At 51.3% G+C, this 19,143-nt stretch overlaps 1 protein-coding gene across 1 annotated transcript in view; it reads right to left on the bottom strand.

The window, feature by feature from the left end:
• The window catches only part of Pemt (phosphatidylethanolamine N-methyltransferase), a 71,568-nt gene extending 52,732 nt beyond the window's left edge, over positions 1-18,836 (bottom strand). Inside the window, 2 exon segments of the mRNA XM_021177948.3 lie at positions 9,638-9,745; positions 18,664-18,836. Of these exon segments, the coding sequence (XP_021033607.2) occupies positions 9,638-9,745; positions 18,664-18,834 (279 nt within the window). The 5' untranslated portion in view covers positions 18,835-18,836.
• Between the last annotated feature and the right edge of the window lie 307 nt (positions 18,837-19,143).

Below are 19,143 nucleotides of genomic sequence, written 5' to 3'. Positions count from 1 at the left end.
AGCTGAGGAACTGCCTCCACCAGACTGCCCTATGGGATATCTGTGGGGCATTATCTTGACTAGTGATTGATTTAGAAAGGCCCCGCCCACTGTGGGCTGTGCTATCCCTATGCTAGTGGTCCTGGATTGTATCAGAAAGCCTGATGAGCAGGCCAGTAAGTGGCATGGTTCCTCCATGGTTGTTGCTTTCAGTTCCTACACTGAGCTCCTGCCATGGCTTCTCTCGATGACTATGTGTGACCTGTGAGCAAAATAAACCCTTTCCTCCCCAAGCTGCCTTTGGCCAGTGTTTATCACAGTAACAGAGAAACCTAACTAGGATACCCCCCTGGGTGCTGCTTTACCCCACTGCCCTCCAGGCTGAGACCCCTTGACCCTGCCCTTATTAAGGCTCTCAGGGCAGACATGTCTGGGATCAGAAAGCACCGCCTCCTCAGGTCAGGCCACCGCTCACCTTTCATCAACCTCCCTTGCTCTCAGCCCACGCCCGAACCACATCCCTAACAAGGATAAGATAGATGGATCTGCAGAGGGCAAACACCCGCCCCTGCTCCGTTGCCATATGTGGCAGAAGGGCTCCTTGTCCCCATGTCCTCCCTTCTAAGGAAAGGGAGCCCCAGTGGGGGCTAGTGGGTTTGATTTCTGCCCTGGACACCTTAGCTGAGTGTCTCAGAGAAACATGGGGCCCTATCTGAATCAAGGTCACATCCCTGTCTGCAGAAGTCAGGGACTCTACATACTCTGCCTTAAAGAACTGTTTCCTTCCTTGGAGCCTGCACCTTGCCTACCCCAGGGCTCACTGAGGTGGCCAGACACCCCTTTGTGAAAATGGCGGGAGAAGAATCCACTAGATAACCCCACCTGCTACCCACACAGACGGCCTCTGGAGCCCTCCTAGGCAGGCAGGAAGGGCAGGCACAGGAAGGTGGACACAGCCCCCCCCCCCCATGATAGGGACTTGAGGTAAATACCTGGCCTATGTAGGTTGTTACTGGTGCCCTTGTGGAAAAGACAGGACTTACAGAGCCATAGCATGGCCTCTGGGCCTATTTACCCTAATAACTACACCTGCAGAAGGGTCCCCTCAATCCTTCTCACAAGGATGTGCCTCCATTGATACACTCCCCAAACATGCAGGGAAAGCCTAAAGTTTAGTGTGCACAGCAGCATGCAGAACCAGGGGACAGAGAGAAGGCCAGCAAGGCAGCCAGAGCCTCTCTAGCTAGGAACCAGCACAGCTCATGGGCTGAGCAGTGACCTACAGTCCACAAAGGCCCAGGTTAGAGCCCCAGCACTGCAAACAGCAACAAAAGCGTTCCAAACAATCCGGCTGATGACTATGAGTGTTGGGAATTACATATGATCATTCCCTGGGGGGCCCATTGCACCCACAGTACATGCAGCCAGGTAAGACGGAAGAAGGAACTGACAATGTCACTGGCCCACTATGCCCAGGGCCAGGCCTCCCTTCCCACCTACTCTACTCCCTATACCACAGAGCAAGCCAAAACTACAAGCCCCACATCACAGAGCAAGCCACACTACAAGCCTCCACCATCACAGACCAACTTGTCCCAACTGCCATACCTTGCCACCATGATGATCTGAACTGATAAGTTCCAGGTTCAGTGAGAGACCCTATGGGATGACATCCAATGTCAAATTAAACCTCTGCCCGCACATGCACACTTACACACACACACACACACACATAAAACAGAACTACCACATGATCCAGCAGACACACTAGTATTCATATAATCAAAGGCAGCAGCACAGACCTGCAGCTCGTGTTTATTTCTGCACTTCTCACATCAGCAATGATGAATGCATGGAAACCCGGTGTAATCAGAACACCCAGCAGACACACATGGAACTGTCACTCTACTCCATACGTATCTCAGCTCTGCTGTGCCAAACAGAAGACTCAGGGGTGGACTGAAACAAAGAGACGACAGCCAGGCTGACTCTAGGCTTGCAGGGGCTAGGGATGTACCTCATGAATCCCCAAAAGAACCTTGTAGGGTCCACTGGCTAGCTGTAAGTTCCTTTTACAGATGGGGAAGAAAGATGAGAGAAGATGACCAGGGAAGCTGGTATGTTCCCAGTAGAGTAGAGGAGATCACGCCCGGCTCCATCCCTCCTCCGAGCCACCACAGACTGACTCTGAGGAAAGAGGGTACCCTTAGACCAGCTATCCTTTTTAATCCTAGGCTTAGCCCTGGGCATCAGTGGATGGCTCCCACCCTTCTCTGGGCTTTCAGGATAACTCAGCCTGAGAGAAAGCAGATCCCACATTTACCATTAGCACTTCCCATGGCCAGGGCTCAGCTCCACAGTGGGCTTTAGGGAGACCTAACGGAGGATGCTTAGCCATATTTGCTTAGGGCCAGAATCAGGGATGTCTGGCTGAAGAAGACGAAGGGTAGTTGAGCAAGGACGTGTGGGAATCCTTTTAGGAATTTTAGGAAGAGTGAACAGAACATGCAAAGGCCCAGAGGCACACTGAGAACTGTCTGTGTCCGTGGTGATAAGTCAAGCTCCTGAAAGAGTGCCCTCTTGAAGTTAAGTCTGGGTCATGAAAATACCTCTCAGACCTGTAGTTCTCAAGCTGCGGGTCACAACGCCTTTGGGTTGAATACCACATATTGGATATTTACACGATGATTTATAACAGTAGCAAAATCACAGTTATGAAGCAGCAACGAAAATAAATTTTATGGTTGGAGGTCACCACAACATGAGGAACTGTATTAAAGGGTCGCAGGATTAGGAAGGTTAAGAAGCTACTCTCAGCCGGGCGTGGTGGCGCACGCCTTTAATCCCAGCACTTGGGAGGCAGAGGCAGCCTGGTCTACAGAGTGAGTTCCAGGACAGCCAGAGCTATACAGAGAAACCCTGTCTCGAAAAACCAAAAAAAAAAAAAAAAAGAAGCTACTCTCAGACCATGCTACAGCAGCCAGGATCAGGGCAGAGGCCAGGGGCATGGCTCACTGGAGGAACACCAGCACATGTACACCCCTGTGTTCAATCCTCAGAGGAGGGACAGGAGAGGAGGGAGGGCGCTGTAGTAGATCAGCCTGGTCTGCCAGGGATACAGATGAAACAGTAAAGTCCTAAAACCTCACTTCCTGTGAAGCACCAGACTAACCTTATACACCAAGATGGCCAATCCCAAAATAACCAGGGAGGGAAGACAGCATGGGCCCCATCCAGCTCGAATATTCTAAGATAACTGAAACCAGCACCTAGACCCATGGCGTAGAACAACCCTCCCTCAGCAGGTTTGCCCAGCCTTCCTTTTGTTCTTTGCCGTGTGTCTCTGAGCAGTCCTGGCACAGACTTTGAGAGACACTGTTTGGGGCATTTCATCCCACGATGCTGGGATGGTGGGTTCTAAAGTAACCCCGGTGCTGGAGGGATGGGCTCAGTGAGAAGGCTAAGGCCACTTCCAGCTAACCACACATCCACTGCACTTGAGCCAACACTGACAGTGTGCAGCTGTGTCCCTGTTAAAGATCATCTGCAGCCCAGTGGGAGGCTGGACTGGCATTGGTTCTGGAGGGCCACAGACATGAGTACAGCTGAGACAAATGAAAGGAGACTTGGGCGTGCCAGGGTACATCAGGTGGCCATCAATCAAAAGGTGTTAGTGTGTGAGCCTGGTGACACAACCCAGGTCTGTCGTGTGACACCTTCAACTGCCTTGAGCTATAGCAACTAGCCAGGCCAGCCTCTGCAGCACAAAACAAGAGAAGACACCTGACCCCCCAAGTGCCAGCTCCCGGCCTAGTGGGTGGGTCACGTCCCAGGTGCCAGATTTCTATGCCAGATGGAGCAAGAATCCCAAACTGCCCACTGACTGTCCCTACCCATCACACTCACATGCACTCTCACTCACCGACTTGCCTCTAGGAAACAACTTGGGTGGCTGGCCGGGAGACAGGATCATCCATCCCTCAGGGAACTCAAACCCCTCTTACCCGCTAACTTCACATCCCCCTGCAAGGTTCCCTCATCCCTCAGTGCTCTTCCTCTTCTAAAAAACCCACCTCAAGACAGACAGCCATTCTACAGACCAGACGCCTTATCCCCGAGCCTGACCTGGTACTTGTGCTCTCTCCTAAGTGCCTCTGGGAGCTGTGTGATGTGCACACCCCTGCCTGGCTATCCTGCTTCTCTTCTGGCATCTACGCTTACCATCCAGCCAAGTGCTCACTCCAGGAAAGCACACAGTACTATCCCAAGCCAATTCACCACAGGCCAGGCCTGGGGAAGAGGGAGGACTCTGCAGCTAGACAGACCTCAGTGCACAAACCTCACCTGACCAATGGAGTCGGCAAGGCCAGACTGCAAACCTAGGCTGCCCCAGTGGATGCAGAGGAAAAGCTTCTCTGGCATCAGAGGATCCCTCACAGAGATGAGTGGCAGTTGGCAGGCTCGGAAGGTGTGGTGACAGAAGAAAGAAGGGCACTGAAGGGCAAAGGGACCAGGGCTCTTGCTGGCCGCCACTGGAGCAACACACCCCTGCCACCCTGCTATCCACTCCAGTTCTAGGTAACTTCTTCCTGTCAACTCCCCTCCCTCACTGTCACCTCCTCCCTCAATGGCATCTCCTCTTCCTTGTCAAATCCTCCACTCTTATCATCTCCTTGTCTTAGGGTTTCTATTCTTCAATGAAACACCATGACCAAAATGCAATTTGGAGGGAAAGGGTTTACACTTCCACCTCGCTGTTTACCCTTGAAAGAAGTCAGGACAGGTACTCAAGCAGGGCAGGAACCTGGAGGCAGGAGCTGATGCAGAGGCCATGAGGATGTTACTTACTGGCTTGCTTCCCCTGGCTTGCTCAGCTTGCTTTCTTACAGAACCCAGGACTGTCAGCCCTGGGATGGCACCAGGCACAGTGGCTGGAGCCTTCCTCCAATCACTAATTAAGAAAATGCCTTACAGCCGGGCGTGGTGGCGCACGCCTTTAATCCCAGCACTCGGGAGGCAGAGGCAGGCGGATTTCTGAGTTCGAGGCCAGCCTGGTCTACAAAGTGAGTTCCAGGACAGCCAGGGCTATACAGAGAAACCCTGTCTCTAAAAAAACCAAAAAAAAAAAAAAAAAAAAAAAAAAAAATGCCTTACAGCTGGATCTCATGGAGACAGTTCAAAGCCGAGGCCCCTTCCTCTTCGATGACTCTAGCTTGTGTCAAGTTCACACCACACCTGCCAGTACACTCCTCCTCCCTGCTACCCCCTCCTACACTGGGTATGTCCTCTGCTTTCAGTGTCTCCTATGTCACTGTCACCTCTACGCCCTTAAACTTATCTCCTTCCTCATTATAGCATCTTCTTCCTCTCCTGTTGCCTCTCCCTCACTGTGACTTCCTCTCCCTCACTGTGACTTCCTTTCCCTCACTGTTACCTTAATCTTACTGTGACTTCCTCTCCCTCACTGTCACCTCTCCCTCACTGTGACTTCCTCTCCTCTCACTGTGACTTCCTCTCCTCACTGTCACCTCTCCTTCACTGTCACCTCTTCTTCACTGTCACCTCTCCTCTGCCTTCCCTCCTCTCCTGTCATTCTCACCTCCATAGCGCCACCTACTGTCCAGAAGCCCTAAACTCCTTCCAAGGCACCTGTGCCACCAGGCCACAGTCCCAGGACTCAAACATGCTACATACAGCACAGAAAGTTGTTCCCAAGTTCTGTAAGGACAGTCACCTTTCTCAAACTAGCTCTCCAGACACAGTGACCATTGCCTAGTCTCTCTCTGGAGGCCTTCAGGACAGCGTCCCAATTAAAGTGCACCCTCCTGAGCCGAGTTGGTGGTACCTTCAGCTGGTATCTGTCTGCAGCTAGGCTTACCCTGTGGTAGTTGTGGGGCCCAGGTTGCCTGTGGGTAGTTGGTACAACCAACCTTCCTCAGAAGAGCATGGTATGTCCCTCAACCTTTAGGGAAGGGCAGCTGCTTCTGACCTGAGGGGGTGGCTTGGATCTACAGCAACAAGAGGACACAGAAGGGAACCTGGGAGGAGCTCTGCCCTCTTCACACCAGCTGTCCTGACAAGACTCTTAACAGCAGCCTGTCCTGCTGACTCCCGATACAGAGCCCTGGGATGGACTGGTTCAGGGCCATGCTCTGTGATCCATCCCAGTCTGCCCTGGTGTCCAAACAGACTGTCTCCATTGGCTGCTGGCTGCTGTCAGCCATCTGCTCCATCTGGCTAATGTAACAAAGCTTGTGTGACATTTCCTCAAATAAACAGTCCGAGCTCAAGGCCACTGCCGGGATCCGGGCCCTGGCCTTCCAGAGCTCTGACCAGGCGAAGCATGGCCACTGGAGCTTCACAGAGCCATCTACCCCATCTCTCCCGGGATCTGTCATAGACCCTCAAGTGCTTTCCTTCCCAGGTTTGCCCGAGTGAGTGCAAGCTCATGTCAGATGGATGCAGAATGTGTCCACTGATGCTACGCAGAAGGCCAGTGATGAGCCAGCCCATGCTCAGGAAAACAGCAGCTCTTCCAGGGCACTGCCTACACCAGGCACAAGTGTGAGCACTGAGGAGGACCCTGGCTGATTCGCTCAGATGCAGGCCAAGCAGCAGCTGCTACCTCGAACACAGTGCATGGCAGGCTGGGGACAAGATGGGAAAGCAGGTGCTTTGGAGCACTCTAAGATAACAGGACCAGGGCTCCTCACAGCTGGGCCAAGGGGTGCATGAGATACTGAGTGGGCATTCAGACCACTGGGGGCACCACATTAGCCTCCAGAGACAGTGTTACTGACCTCTGCTGGGCAGGAGCCAGGGCCCCATTCTGCTTCATGCTGCCATCTGGGCTTCTAAAGTGGGCTGGCGTCCCAGCTCACCCTGGCTGCCTCCCCACTCCTTTCATATGCCACTTAAAAAAAAAAAATCAACTCAGTCCCCTACAACTTTCCCCCAGAAACCCAGCACTTTCTTATGCAAGTGTTGGGTTTCGGTCAAAAGCCTTCAGGCAGGCCTTCCCTGACTACCCTTCCTGTCTTTCCTTCTTACCTGCTTTGCCCCTAAGGGGTTGATTTGTATGCTTACTCTCTCGCTGCCCTTCCCAGGATGCCACTGTGCCAGGGTCAGGCCCACCTGCTCTTACAGATACTGTCAATCTATAAGTATCTGGACAAAAATGGACAAATCTCTTTGATATGGTTTGGACATGATTTCAATGGTTGGGAAGATTGGAACCCTTAAGAGTAGCAAGTGTGAGGAGATTAGATCAAGGCAGGTCCCCCTGGGAAGAGTGGCACTGGTCCTGGAGAACTGTTATTTCTTTTAAGGGTAGATTCTTATTTTATTTTATTTATATGAGTACACTGTAGCTGTCTTCAGATACTCCATAAGAGAACATTGGATTCTATTACAGATGGTTGTGAACTACCATGTGGTTGCTGGGATTTGAACTCAGGACCTCTGGAAGAGCACGCAGAGCTGTTAACCGCTGAGCCGTCTCCTCAGCCCATGAGGGTGGATTCTTACAGACTAAAACTGCCCACACACGCTTGGCCTCTTGTGCACGTGGCTATTTTCCTTTCTGGTTCTCCCTTATATTTTACGTTACTTAGGGAGACAGGATTCTGGCACCACATTGCTGGGATTTTCCAGAGATTACGAATTAAACATCCATCTCCCTTCTACACAGTTCTCAGCCCCAGTCCCTCTGTTGAAGCAGTGGTTCTCAGCCTTCCCAATGATGTGACCTTTCAATACAGATCCCCATGTTGTGGCGACCCCAAACATAAGATTATTTTTGTTGCTACTTCATAACTGTAATTTTGCTACCGTTATGAATCATGATGTAAATATCTGATATACAGCATATCTGATACGCAACCTTTGTGAAAGGGTCATTTAACCCCCACCCCCACCCCAAAGGTGCTGTGACCGGCAGATAAGAACTGCTGTGTTAAAACAACAGAAAGGGGCTAAAACCCCCCTCCAGCCCGATTCCTCGAATGAGAATGGCAGTGCCTTGCTGTGCCACCTTGCTGAGTTGCCAGGCAGGAAGCCTGAGCACAGTGAGCCATGCCCAGGGCTGCAGTCAGAAGACCCTGTGCCACCCTTGGAGCGTACCCCTGATCACAGTGCAGTTTCCTGTCCCCACCAAGCACAGAGCTAGGCTTCCGGCTCCGGTCCTCCTGCATCCAGATGCCACCTCATCTCCTCTGCACTGTGGCTGACCCAACCGTAACATGATGCCACTTTTCTCATTCCAAACCGAACATGAAGAGCTCACTTGTTCTTCCACTAATGACTAGATGTCTTTCCAAGGAATAATGCTTTTCAAAACAAGGCAAACCAAAGTCGTATGACCACAAAAAATAAAAAGGAACCGCTTATGATAAACGCACAGACACACGGCTCTCGTCTATTTGGGCTGTTGGGGCTGTTCCTATGGATGAAACGCAGCTTCAAAATTAAGTGGGCAGAAACATATTGCTTCAAGGGTCAGTGGGAGATGAACAAAGGGAACTCAGACAAAGTTCTCCCAATGCCCACTGCACTTGGCCAGCGGCTCTCCCTGTGCTCAGGCCACACTCTGGCAAATGCTAATCAGCCTAGGCCTCCTGGAAGAGAGAACACAGGCTCCATCCAGCTATGTAGTCCAGCAGCTTCCTGCAGGAGAGCCCTGTGCACACCATATCTAACGGAGAGTGAGTTAGGAGTGAGGTGTCTCCTGGACAGGCCAGAAGCCTCTTTAATGCCCTGGACTAGCTTCCTCTGGCTCCTTTAAAGCATCAGAAACATTCTCCCATGGCTTGAGATCAGTGTTTGTCCCCTAGAGTGTCCTGCAGCCTGGCAGGCTGGCTCCTAGGCGTAGGACAGGTTAAGGGCACAGAGCACCATGTGTCTAGCCTTGCCAGAAGAAGGCTGTCAGGAAACCAGGGCCAGCACTAGCACACTCTAGCAGTACACTCCAAGGCTGTGGTTTCTCAGGAGCAAGGAGGTCACAGTGGTCTTGTCTGTCCTCTGTACCCCTGCCAGCAGCCCCCTCCTCAGCAGGTCCAGTATGTTCAGGACTGTAGGGACAAAACATTCAGAAGGTGGTGGCTCTGGGCCAAGCATCCCTGCCATCACCCACCAGGTGGAAAAAAGGCCCAAGCCATAAACTAGAGAAAAAGAATACCGTGTTCTGCCCTGGTACAGCTGAACAGACAGTAGTCTAGGATCAGTGTGCTGATGCCACCAAGCACAGCCTTCTACAGACTAGCTCCAGGGCAGTCACAGGATACCCCAGGCTCTGCCTCAGTGAGCACTCAGGCCTCCATTTCCACTAGTCCTTGTGTCATAAGCTCCCGGACAGCCCAGGCCCCCTGAGAAGGTCGGCAGCAGGTGGGAGGCCTCCCCCATGCAGCTGTCAGCTGTAGGCTCCTGGGATACCCTAGGTCATCCTGACACTGGCCCTTTGGCCTCCACGAAGGCGAGAGTCTCCCCTCGTTCAGTGTACACTCATTGAGTGCCACCCTGAGAGGGAAGAAGGGAAGAGGATGGTGACAGGCATGGTGGGAAGGCACTAGCCCACTGTCCGTGTGTCTGGCTTATGGTAGAATGATCCCACCGCACAAGCCTCAGCAGCTAGCCGTTGTAGTGTGAGGGCAATGGTACTCACCACATTCCAGAAGAGTGGGTTGAACACAATGGTGATCACAGCCGCCACAAAGCTGGGCTCTGTGGGGTCCACGTAACCCAGCAGCCAGCTCATAACGAAGAGATCAGCCTGCAAGGACAGAGCTGCCATCAGTGGGAAGCCTGTCTAGCAACACCCAGAAGCTGCCAGGACCTGTGAACCCCCAGGATGCAAAGACTCCTGGGAAGATAAGGGAAGCTTGGGATATCTAAGTCCAGACACAGTCACTGCACTTAAGTCTCATAAAACAGAAGATAAAAGGCTAAAAAACTAGTCAGCCGTGTCAACTGTCATGAGAGTGCTAGGCTAATGGTTGCGGAGGTGCTCATGGGCACTGTATGCAGAGATCTGTGGCTCTGAAGACAAGATCCCAAGAAAGGAGTGACATTAACCCTGGATGTGATTGATTTCCTCTTGGATGAGGGTTCTCAAGAGACTCATGGAAAACTCAGATGGCCAAAATACACGGGAAGAGAAGTTTGGCCTCGGGAGACAGCAGGAAGAGCCAGTGACCACAGGTAATGACCACCTCTCCCAGAGCCTCAGGGGAACAGCATGACTGCAACTGTGTAAGGGAGTGATTTTACACACAGCATGAAGAGAGCAGACAGCACCACTCCCTCCAGCTCACACTGGCAATGGCTGGAGGTCACACAGACAGACAACCCAGGACTACAAATATGGCTCAGTGGGAGAGCAGTTGCCTACTATGTAGAAAACCTTAGATTCTATCCCCAATACCACCACCAAAACAAACCACAAGATCAACCGAGGTGTCCAACCTAGAGAAGTAAGGAATGGCCCATGTGTGAAACCCTTAAATCACAAAATCAAACAGCTCCATTTACACATAAAAGCCCTGAAATGCTTGACATTCGGGGTGAATTGTCAGTGCTGTGCTGTGCTCTGCTGTGCTGTGCTGTGCTATGCATTCTATAATGCCTCGCAGGCCCAGATCCTGGCTTCCACCCAGTGGAGGGTGGCAACTCCTCCCCACTGAAGCAACCAGAGATGTTTCCAAACAGAAACAAACTCTCTGAGTGGGAGGGAGCGCTGCCCACAGGAGAGAGGAAAAGCCAGCCACTTCCTGCACCACTGTCTTTCTCTGGTGCCAGGTGGTGAATATTGCTGGGCCCTTGTGCTCTTCTCTAAACATCTCCAGTTTCCATTTAGGAAGGATCTTGAAGGCCCAGAGCACTGATAAATTGTATTGTCTCCCCCACATGCAACTGAAATAAAAGTCACACTAAATTGTAAATAAGGCTTCGTGCACCAGGCCTGTGGCCTCTCTCAGACTCTGCTCTCATGCATGCTTTGCTGTTTCATTTCAAAGCGTGCTTCCACGCCCCCCCTCCACATTAGGGGGAGGCAAGGAAATAATGTTCTACATTTGCTAGTATGCCACACACAGAGACCCGCCCAGGGTTGCCCATCCCTGGAGAGAAAGCAGTAGATTTTACCCATGTTCTTACTTCACCCAGTAACCACCTCCTGGGAAGGCTCAGCCAGCCAGTCAGCCCAAATTGCCCAGTGTGACACAGGGGATACTGGAAAATCACTAGGCATGGAAGGTCTTCCACTGTGGCCTCCCTGCCCAATCAGACCACATTTCTCACCAGGATATGGGATCAAAGGCAGGCTAAGCATTTGCTAAATACTCAAACCCAGTATTCAGCCACACATATCCACAAGGGACATACCAAGACCCCTACAGATGCCTACAGTGCAGCTAGCACCAAAAACTACATGTGTTATACTGTTGCTGTTCTAATATACATGCACCTCCAATAGAATTTTACAAACCAGGCACATCAAGAGGTTAACAATAACTACTCATTAACTAGAACCAGAGCTGGGCGTGGTGACACACACCTGGGATTCCAGAACTCAGAAGGCAGAGGCAGGCTGATCTCTGTGAGCAGGTCTAGTCTATGAGCTGTCTAACGTAGTGACTTCCAGGTCAGCCAAGGTTACAAAGTGAGACTGTCTCAAAAAACAAAAGCAAGAGAGGGAGTGGAGGATGGAACTAAAACAGACTGAAATAAGTGGTGCAAATTCTCTCTGCCTCTCTCCTCTGCTCCACTCACTGTCCTGCTGTGGAGCCCTCAGCTGCAGGCTACAGGTGTGGGATCGTTCTGCTCAGCAGAGAACAAGCCAATGCGGGTGCCCGAGTGTGGGAGCAGGGACGAGAAGCACCTCAGTGCGTTCACCGGGGTATTGATAAATGAATGACAGAGAACTTGCTGGGAACCGAGGGAGAATGAGCCTGAGGGCACAGCCTCATCCCAGGCTGCTGACAGCTCAAGAACACACAGGGGATACATCAGGCAAACCTGCGCCCCTGGACAAAGTCTCAGGAAGCCCTGGATGTGATCAGGGCCTCTCAGCACAACTTTGGACTGTGGGAAGTAAGGTCATGTGCTCCTAGGGCACACAGCACTCGAGCAGGAGGAAGCCACTGGATCGACCCTTAAAATAGGCCATGTGCCTTACAGGAAAAGGAGGTGACTGCAGCTGTGTAGCCCTAAAGCCCAACAAGACAGCCAGTCTTTCTTCCCTTTGAAGACAGATATTAAGCAACCCTGATCACAAGGCCCTGAGCTGGGGGCGGCCGGGGCTGCAGGAAAAGGTGAGAGGAAACTGGCCTAGGCACAAGAGTCCTGACTTGGCCTGACCACTCCCAGAGCATGCTGCTCTTACTTCTGCCAGCTGGACCACATACCCTTACCCAGCAGGAAGTCCCTACACATCCCAACCCCTCCACTGCAGCCCTCCACCACACCCTTGCCTCATTCTGTCTAGTCAGTTCTGAGATTCCTTACATAACCACTTCGTCCATTTCCTACCCTCACCATCGCTGTTCTAAAGGCTCCCCCAGGGCACAGCACAGGACCTTCAAGAGCTCCTATGCTCCGCTTCCCTTCTGAGCCCTCCTAATGGCAGCTCGAACCCTGCTGGTCACCCTCACTCATACCTCCTCACCAACATCTGGCTCACTCAGCATAGCACGGCAGCAGGTGGGCCCCATACCTCCCCACAGACTGGACCTTTTTACAGCTTCACCTACCCATCCCTTCACAAAGGCTCTGTGTATGCTGGGAATATCATCTGTCCCTCTACACACTGAACAAATTCCTGCACATCCCTCAAGACCCAAATGGAACTGTCCTCTACTTCTGACCAAGGCACTCTATGGCATTCCTGGAGTTCAGCCTTTGTGATTATCTGATCATTGTCCCGGTCTTCAGCTGCTCCACAGGCTAAGGACCATGTTTTCATTGATCTTTGTGTCTCCATTTCTGACTGCCAAGGCTGGCAGAAAGTAAATATTTGCTAAGTGAACAGAAGCCCTTCTTTCATCATCAATAAAATTTGAAGGCTAATGGTCATCTCCAAGGGGCTCAGTGGCTGAGCCACGGTGGCCTCCTCCAGTCTGGCTTTGGAAAGAGACAAGAAATTGCCAAAGCGGCCCCTGGAGGGAGTTTTGCAAGCTGCAGGACAACTGGGCAGCCAACATGACTAACAGGCCCCTCTGGACCTAGAGGCATGGCTTCGCGTAAGACCACAAGACCTGGAATCACCAGCTACCCAGACACTTTGCTTCACAGATATATACGTCTGCAGGGCTGAAAGATGAAGCAATGCTTTAGAAGAGTTGGTAGAGGTGAAATGCCAAGCCAGAGGAAAAGGAGGGACTTCCCAAAGCAGCTTGAAATCCTTGGGTGGGGCCTGTTTGCTCCTAGGTCTGCTAGTTAGGGGTGAAGGAGGGCAGGGAGGACACAGGTGGGAGGACCAGCAGTCCTGAGGCTCTAGCCTGGTCTTCCCTTGCAGTCTCCTCCCCTGCCTGTGTCCTCCTCTGGTTGGCCTCCCTGCAGCTCCCCCAGGTCATTCTAGGCCCACAGGTCCTATAGACCCTAAGTGTACTGCATGTGAATGCACACTCACACATATGCAAATCAAATAAATAATGTCATTTTTAAACAGTAAGCTCACCGTATTAGGGAAGGAAGGTGGAGGAGGGGTTCCTGGAGGAGAGAACATTTTACCCTTGCAGTGGGAACCCTCCCCTTTCCCCATGACCTCCTTCAACTCAATGTCACTGTCCCAGTGCTGAGCACCATGAAGGGAGCCTGTCCTGGTATAGGATGTTAACGACCAAAAAGTGACTGGGCCTGTGAGCGTTCCTAGAGCCATCCCCGAGGTCAGGGAACTGAGGTCTGAAAGAGGACTTATCACTGACCCCAAAGAGGAGCCAACCAGGAACTTGGAGAAACCTGCAGAGGCCAGGCTCTGAGGGCCAGGATCAGCACAGCAGAGCCCTTCTGGATCCTAGGCAGGAAACCCTACAAGATATGAACTTCAGCCACTAGGGGAGGGCCCACCAAGCACAGTAGACAAGCATAAAAGACAGTTTCTGGGTCCTGGATCCCCAGCATGAGATGGGTAAAGTGGGTGGTGAATCACACACACTTGCTTCTTTCCTGCTTTGTGAGAGCTAAGACGACAAAAGAAGAAAACTGAGACACTCAAAGATCAGCGAGTTAACACGGCTGAACCTGCAAAAACCAGCATCCGCTGTCTCTCAGTTAAAGGCAAAGTGATCTATGCAGAGTATGACCACACAACCAGGTCCCCGTGCCCTGGTCAGCCTGCCTCAGCAGGTGGGAAGGGTTCATCTGGAAGCCAGGTCACCTTGAGGGTTACTGTTGCCTGGAGAAGTAGCTGCTTCCCGGGAGAGAGTGACTAACGCTGAGCAGAAATTAGAAACAGAGGAACTTGCTCCCAGCTCTCCACACCTGAGACATGGGGTGCCCCCCCCAAAGCCCACTCAGAGCTGAATTAGCCGAAATTAACCCCAAATCCTTCTGACATGAACAGAAAAGCCATGGCTTTCTCCCCTACGTCCTGCCTCCCAGCCAGTGTCAGATGGTCCTTTGAGCCACCTCAGCAAAGGAGGGGGGCCCCTCCCACTCTCAAGCTCCTTCAGGAGGCTTGACTCCTAAGTTCTCCCTTGAGGTCAGATGCCTAGTGGAGTCTAAAGAGAGAACCAACCTACCAGAACCAGAAGGAAATGGGAGCTAGGCTCCAGGGACAGCTCAGGTCACCCTGATGATGAACTCAGCTGCAGAACCCCCACAAGCTGGAAGGAAGGCGGCACATAGCAGTTCTACCACACTGGGCACCTGGACACACTTCAGAGCAATGTTCTGTAGTTAGGGAATGATTTGCAGGGGGTCAACAGCACCCAGGGTGCAAGCCGCATTGTGACATCCAAACAAACAGCAAGAGCGCCAGACAGCGGAGTGGCATTGATCACCTGAAAGTCATGGGCCACTCTATGACGTGTACCATACACATCAAAGGATAAAAGGGACAGAGTGGGGCTGTCTCAGAACGGGGACAGGTTCCTTCATCCCATACAGTGGCCCTCTGCAATGCATGCTCTTCGCCCTCTTCCCAGCTATCCCAGTGTCCAGGAATTACCAGCAGATCCAGGAACGTTCGCTGGGCAATTCCACAAGAGCCCTGTGCCCTGAAAGAAAGAAACAAGGTACTGGAACCTCTCTACCTAGGTCTACACAGAATAGACAGAATAGAAGTACCCCAGTCTGTGAGGTAAGACAGGACAACTTCTTGCGCCAACCAGTACGTTTTTTAAACTAAACACCAGTAACAGCCAAGCGGGCTAGTGGGGATCTGGCTAAGAACCTGTTCTCAACAGCTGGGCTGCTCAGTACAGCACAACAACAACAGAAATCCATGATATTTCACATAGTGAAATATCCTTATGTACAATTAATAATCAAACCCAGACATCCCTCAGTGTCCATCGAGGCCTGCTTCCAGCACCTCCTTCAGACACTGACACCCCAAGAAACGGAAGCTCTCCGTGTTAAATGGCATAATGTCTGCCTGGACTCTTTGCTTCTTCACATGTTCTAAATCATATCCCGACACAGCAGAGACACTGCATAGGTAGTTACCGCTATATGCTCAGAGAACGGTATCATGAGGAAAAGTCTGTTCGTGTGCCCACACAACTTTTTTTTCAATCCAGGTAAGCTAATATGCAGATAAGGAAACTTCGGATATGAGGGGAATTGTATTTTGGGGAAATCATTTTTGTTTCGTGTGTTTAGGGTGGTGCGTGTGGAAGCCATGGGTTGACTATAAATGTCTTCCTCCTCTATGCTCTCCACTTCAGTTTTGGAGGCAGGCTCTCTCACTGAATCTGGAACTCACCGACTTGGCTACACTGCCTGGCCAGAGCCCCAGAAGTCCTTGTCTCTCCACCTTCCGAGCAACAGGGCTCCGGGTGCACATGCTGCACACTGGCGGTCACTGAGCCCCAGGGCTTAGCCTGTGTATGCCCACCTCTCCAGCACTGGGGTGACAGGGCTGTGACTACACCTGACCTTTATGTGGATGCTGAGGACCTGAACTCGGGTCCTCAAGTGTGCACAGCAAGCAAACTCTACTGAACAGGCCAGCCACTCAGCCCCTCTCTCATAGGTTCCTTTAAATAATGTGGATACTAAAAAAAAAAAAAAAAAAAATGTAGTGCTTTTGTTTGCAGAGATGATGGGAATCAGAGTCGGGGCCTTGAACACGTTAGACAAGTGCTCTCTCATCTCTGAGCCCCCTGCCCCTGGTCCCAGCACAAAACTCTAAATTATATATGGGACACACAACCCTTGCATTAGACAGTATTGAGAACCAGGTGTCCGTGGGGGAAGAAAAACCTTGAAGTTCTCTTAGGCCAGGGTCTAACATATTTTACTGAGATTTTGACAGAGGAAGCACTCCTGCCTAACAGAACCTTAATGTGTGTAATGACTGCAGTGGTTTGAACGAGAATGGCCCCCACAGCCATTCTCGGGCATGTCTGAATGCTTAATCAGTTTGTGGAACTGTTTGTGAAGGATTAAGAGGCAGAGCCTTGTTAGAGGAGGTGTGAAACTGAGGTCTAGCTTTGAGGCTTCAAAAGTCCATCCCCTTCCCAGTTAACTTTCTCTGCCTCCTCCTTGAGGGTCAAGAAGTAAGAACTCAGCTACTGCTCCAGAATTGTGCCTGCCTGCTACCACATATCCCACGATGGTCATAGATTTTAACCCTCTGAAACTGCAAGCCCCCAATAAACTCTTCTACAAAGTGATTGGGTCATGTGTCTTATCTCAGCAATAATAAAGTTAACTAAGACAGTGATGTTATTGATTTCATTTTACTTTATTAAGAAAAATCTCTTGGAAGGAATGGAGGGATGGTTAAGTGGTTAAGCACTGGATGCTCTTCCAGAGGTCCTGAGTTCAATTCCCAACACTCACATGGCTCACAACCATCTATAACTGTAGTCCCATGTGATCCAATGCTCTCTTCTGGTGTGCAAATCTACATACAGACAAACATCCATCCGTATACATAAAGCACATAAATAAATCAGAGAGAGAGAGAGAGAGAGAGAGAGAGTTAGTTAGTTAGTTAGTTAGTTCCTTGGATACAGGAAGCTATGACCAGGCTGTGATAGAAAAAAACACACTGTTACTCAACAAAGGTCACCCTGACCTATCTCCTGAAACAGCCCTGGCTCTCCAGCTGTCTGAGGCTGGGCACATGCAGGACTGGAACTGAGTGTGAAGGAGGACAGGAAGGCATCACACCCAGGGAGCCATCCCAGCCAGGAACACTTCTCCTCTCTTGGCTCTAGACCTAAAACACAGGCCTTGTTTCCATCACCCTGGGATATGCCAGGAACCCTTGGGCAGTGCTATACCTGCACTCTAGCTTGTCCCCCCACATCTTCCCCATTCCCAAGTTCAAGTTTAAGCAGCATTCTTGCCTTATGTGATGCACTGGGTTAGAGAGCATGATTCAAACGAGCAGAAGCTTGTGTAACACTTGTCTCACATGCCCAAAAATAAAGGAGGTAGTGAAGAGAGTATAGAGGAGAGGGGGAGGTCTGCCTTAAGCAAAGGCTGGAGATGCACTTAGGCTTGCCACTCATCTAACTGGATGGAGTTATGCTTCAGTAACAGTCTAAAGGAGAAAACTACTCTCCAGCATTCACTGCCCATCCATCCATCTGACCTGTCCTTCATGGACCAGTGGGTAACTGTCTCCTGTCCCTTCCTGTGTGCCTGCTGTCCCTCCACCAGGAAGTCCCACCCCAATTCCTTATCACTCGTTGCATGCATTTCCATTCCCTTCCTGCTTCTCTTCACCTGCTACTCTATAAAACAGTTTCCTCTCCCTTCAAGAACTACTTCTACGCCTGGACCTTCGCATGATCGAAAGCTCAGCGGTAGCCTGCCCTCGTCTGTCCCAGAAACTGGTCCTCAGCAGTCTCTTGGTGATTATGACCGTATCTGTGAATAAATGAGTTTGTACACACTGAGCAATATAAACATGGAATAAATGAAGTGCGTTCATTTATTCCAGGCTGCTTCTGGCAGAGATCTTAGGCTCTGTGAAGTATGGCTGGTACAAAGGGATCACAACAGGAGAGGAGAATCAGATAGGATCAGCAGCCTGGGGAGATGCCTGTGAGTTTGCAGTAGTCAGTGGGGATCGAACCAGGTCCTAAGGTGGCACCAGGGATCCTGCCACACATCCACACAGCATGCAATTTAATGTAGTTAGCTCCTACTCAACTCGCACTCACATTCTGGTCATCTACTCAACTTTGTCTACACAACTCCAGGAACTCACAAGCAAAAACCCCAAACTCACACTTTCCCAGAGATTTACAGTCAAAATTTCCCAGCTCTACACAAACTACACAGGTTATACAACCCAAGCTATGACAACTGACAGAACACGATTCGCGCACACTCCCCACCCACCTCCCCGTAAACCCACTACCACCACCAATCGCGCCTGCGCCCCTTTCCTTCAGGCTCCGCCCAGCCGGTCGTTGCTTGGGAACAGGGTAGTCCCGCCCATCAAGCGTTGAAGGCGGCGCCCTCCAGCTCCGGCCTCAACCCTCCCCTCTCTGTAAAGCGGAGCTGTACCTGCCTGAAGTCGATATTGCCGAAGCCTCCACAGCAGTCGTGCCCCGCTACCGAGCTGCTGATAAGTGCAGTTGTCGGGCTTGTATTTTCTTCCATCACGCGAGCCCCCTCAGGAGGTGCCACGTGGGGGCCTCGCCCAGCCGCATGGCCGGAGAACGGGCCTCTTGGCATTTAGGGAAGCGCGGCCAGTCGGGAGGCTTATCTGATGCACCTAAGGTCTCCTGGCCGTCTGGGAAATGTAGTTTCCAGACACTGCCTCGTGGGGCGCACTTCCAGGTCTCAGGAAGCGGAGAACTACAAGTCCCAGAGCACTATTGGAGAGAGGGACTGGGGCATAGTCCCTTAGAACGAGGCTCCTACCCTGCTACTTTGGGACCAGTGTCTTGCCCCCCATTCTCCAGCCTACCTCGCTTCCCACTGAGATAAGATAAAAATACACAGATATATATAAAAAGGAAAAGGAGTCTCTCACTTCAGAAT

This window comes from Mus caroli, unplaced genomic scaffold (genome assembly GCF_978045245.1).
Source record: "Mus caroli unplaced genomic scaffold, Mus_caroli_1 scaffold_13, whole genome shotgun sequence".
Lineage (NCBI taxonomy): Eukaryota > Metazoa > Chordata > Mammalia > Rodentia > Muridae > Mus > Mus caroli.
Note: the sequence above shows the minus strand (reverse complement) of the source record. Positions and strands in the feature narration are given on the sequence as shown.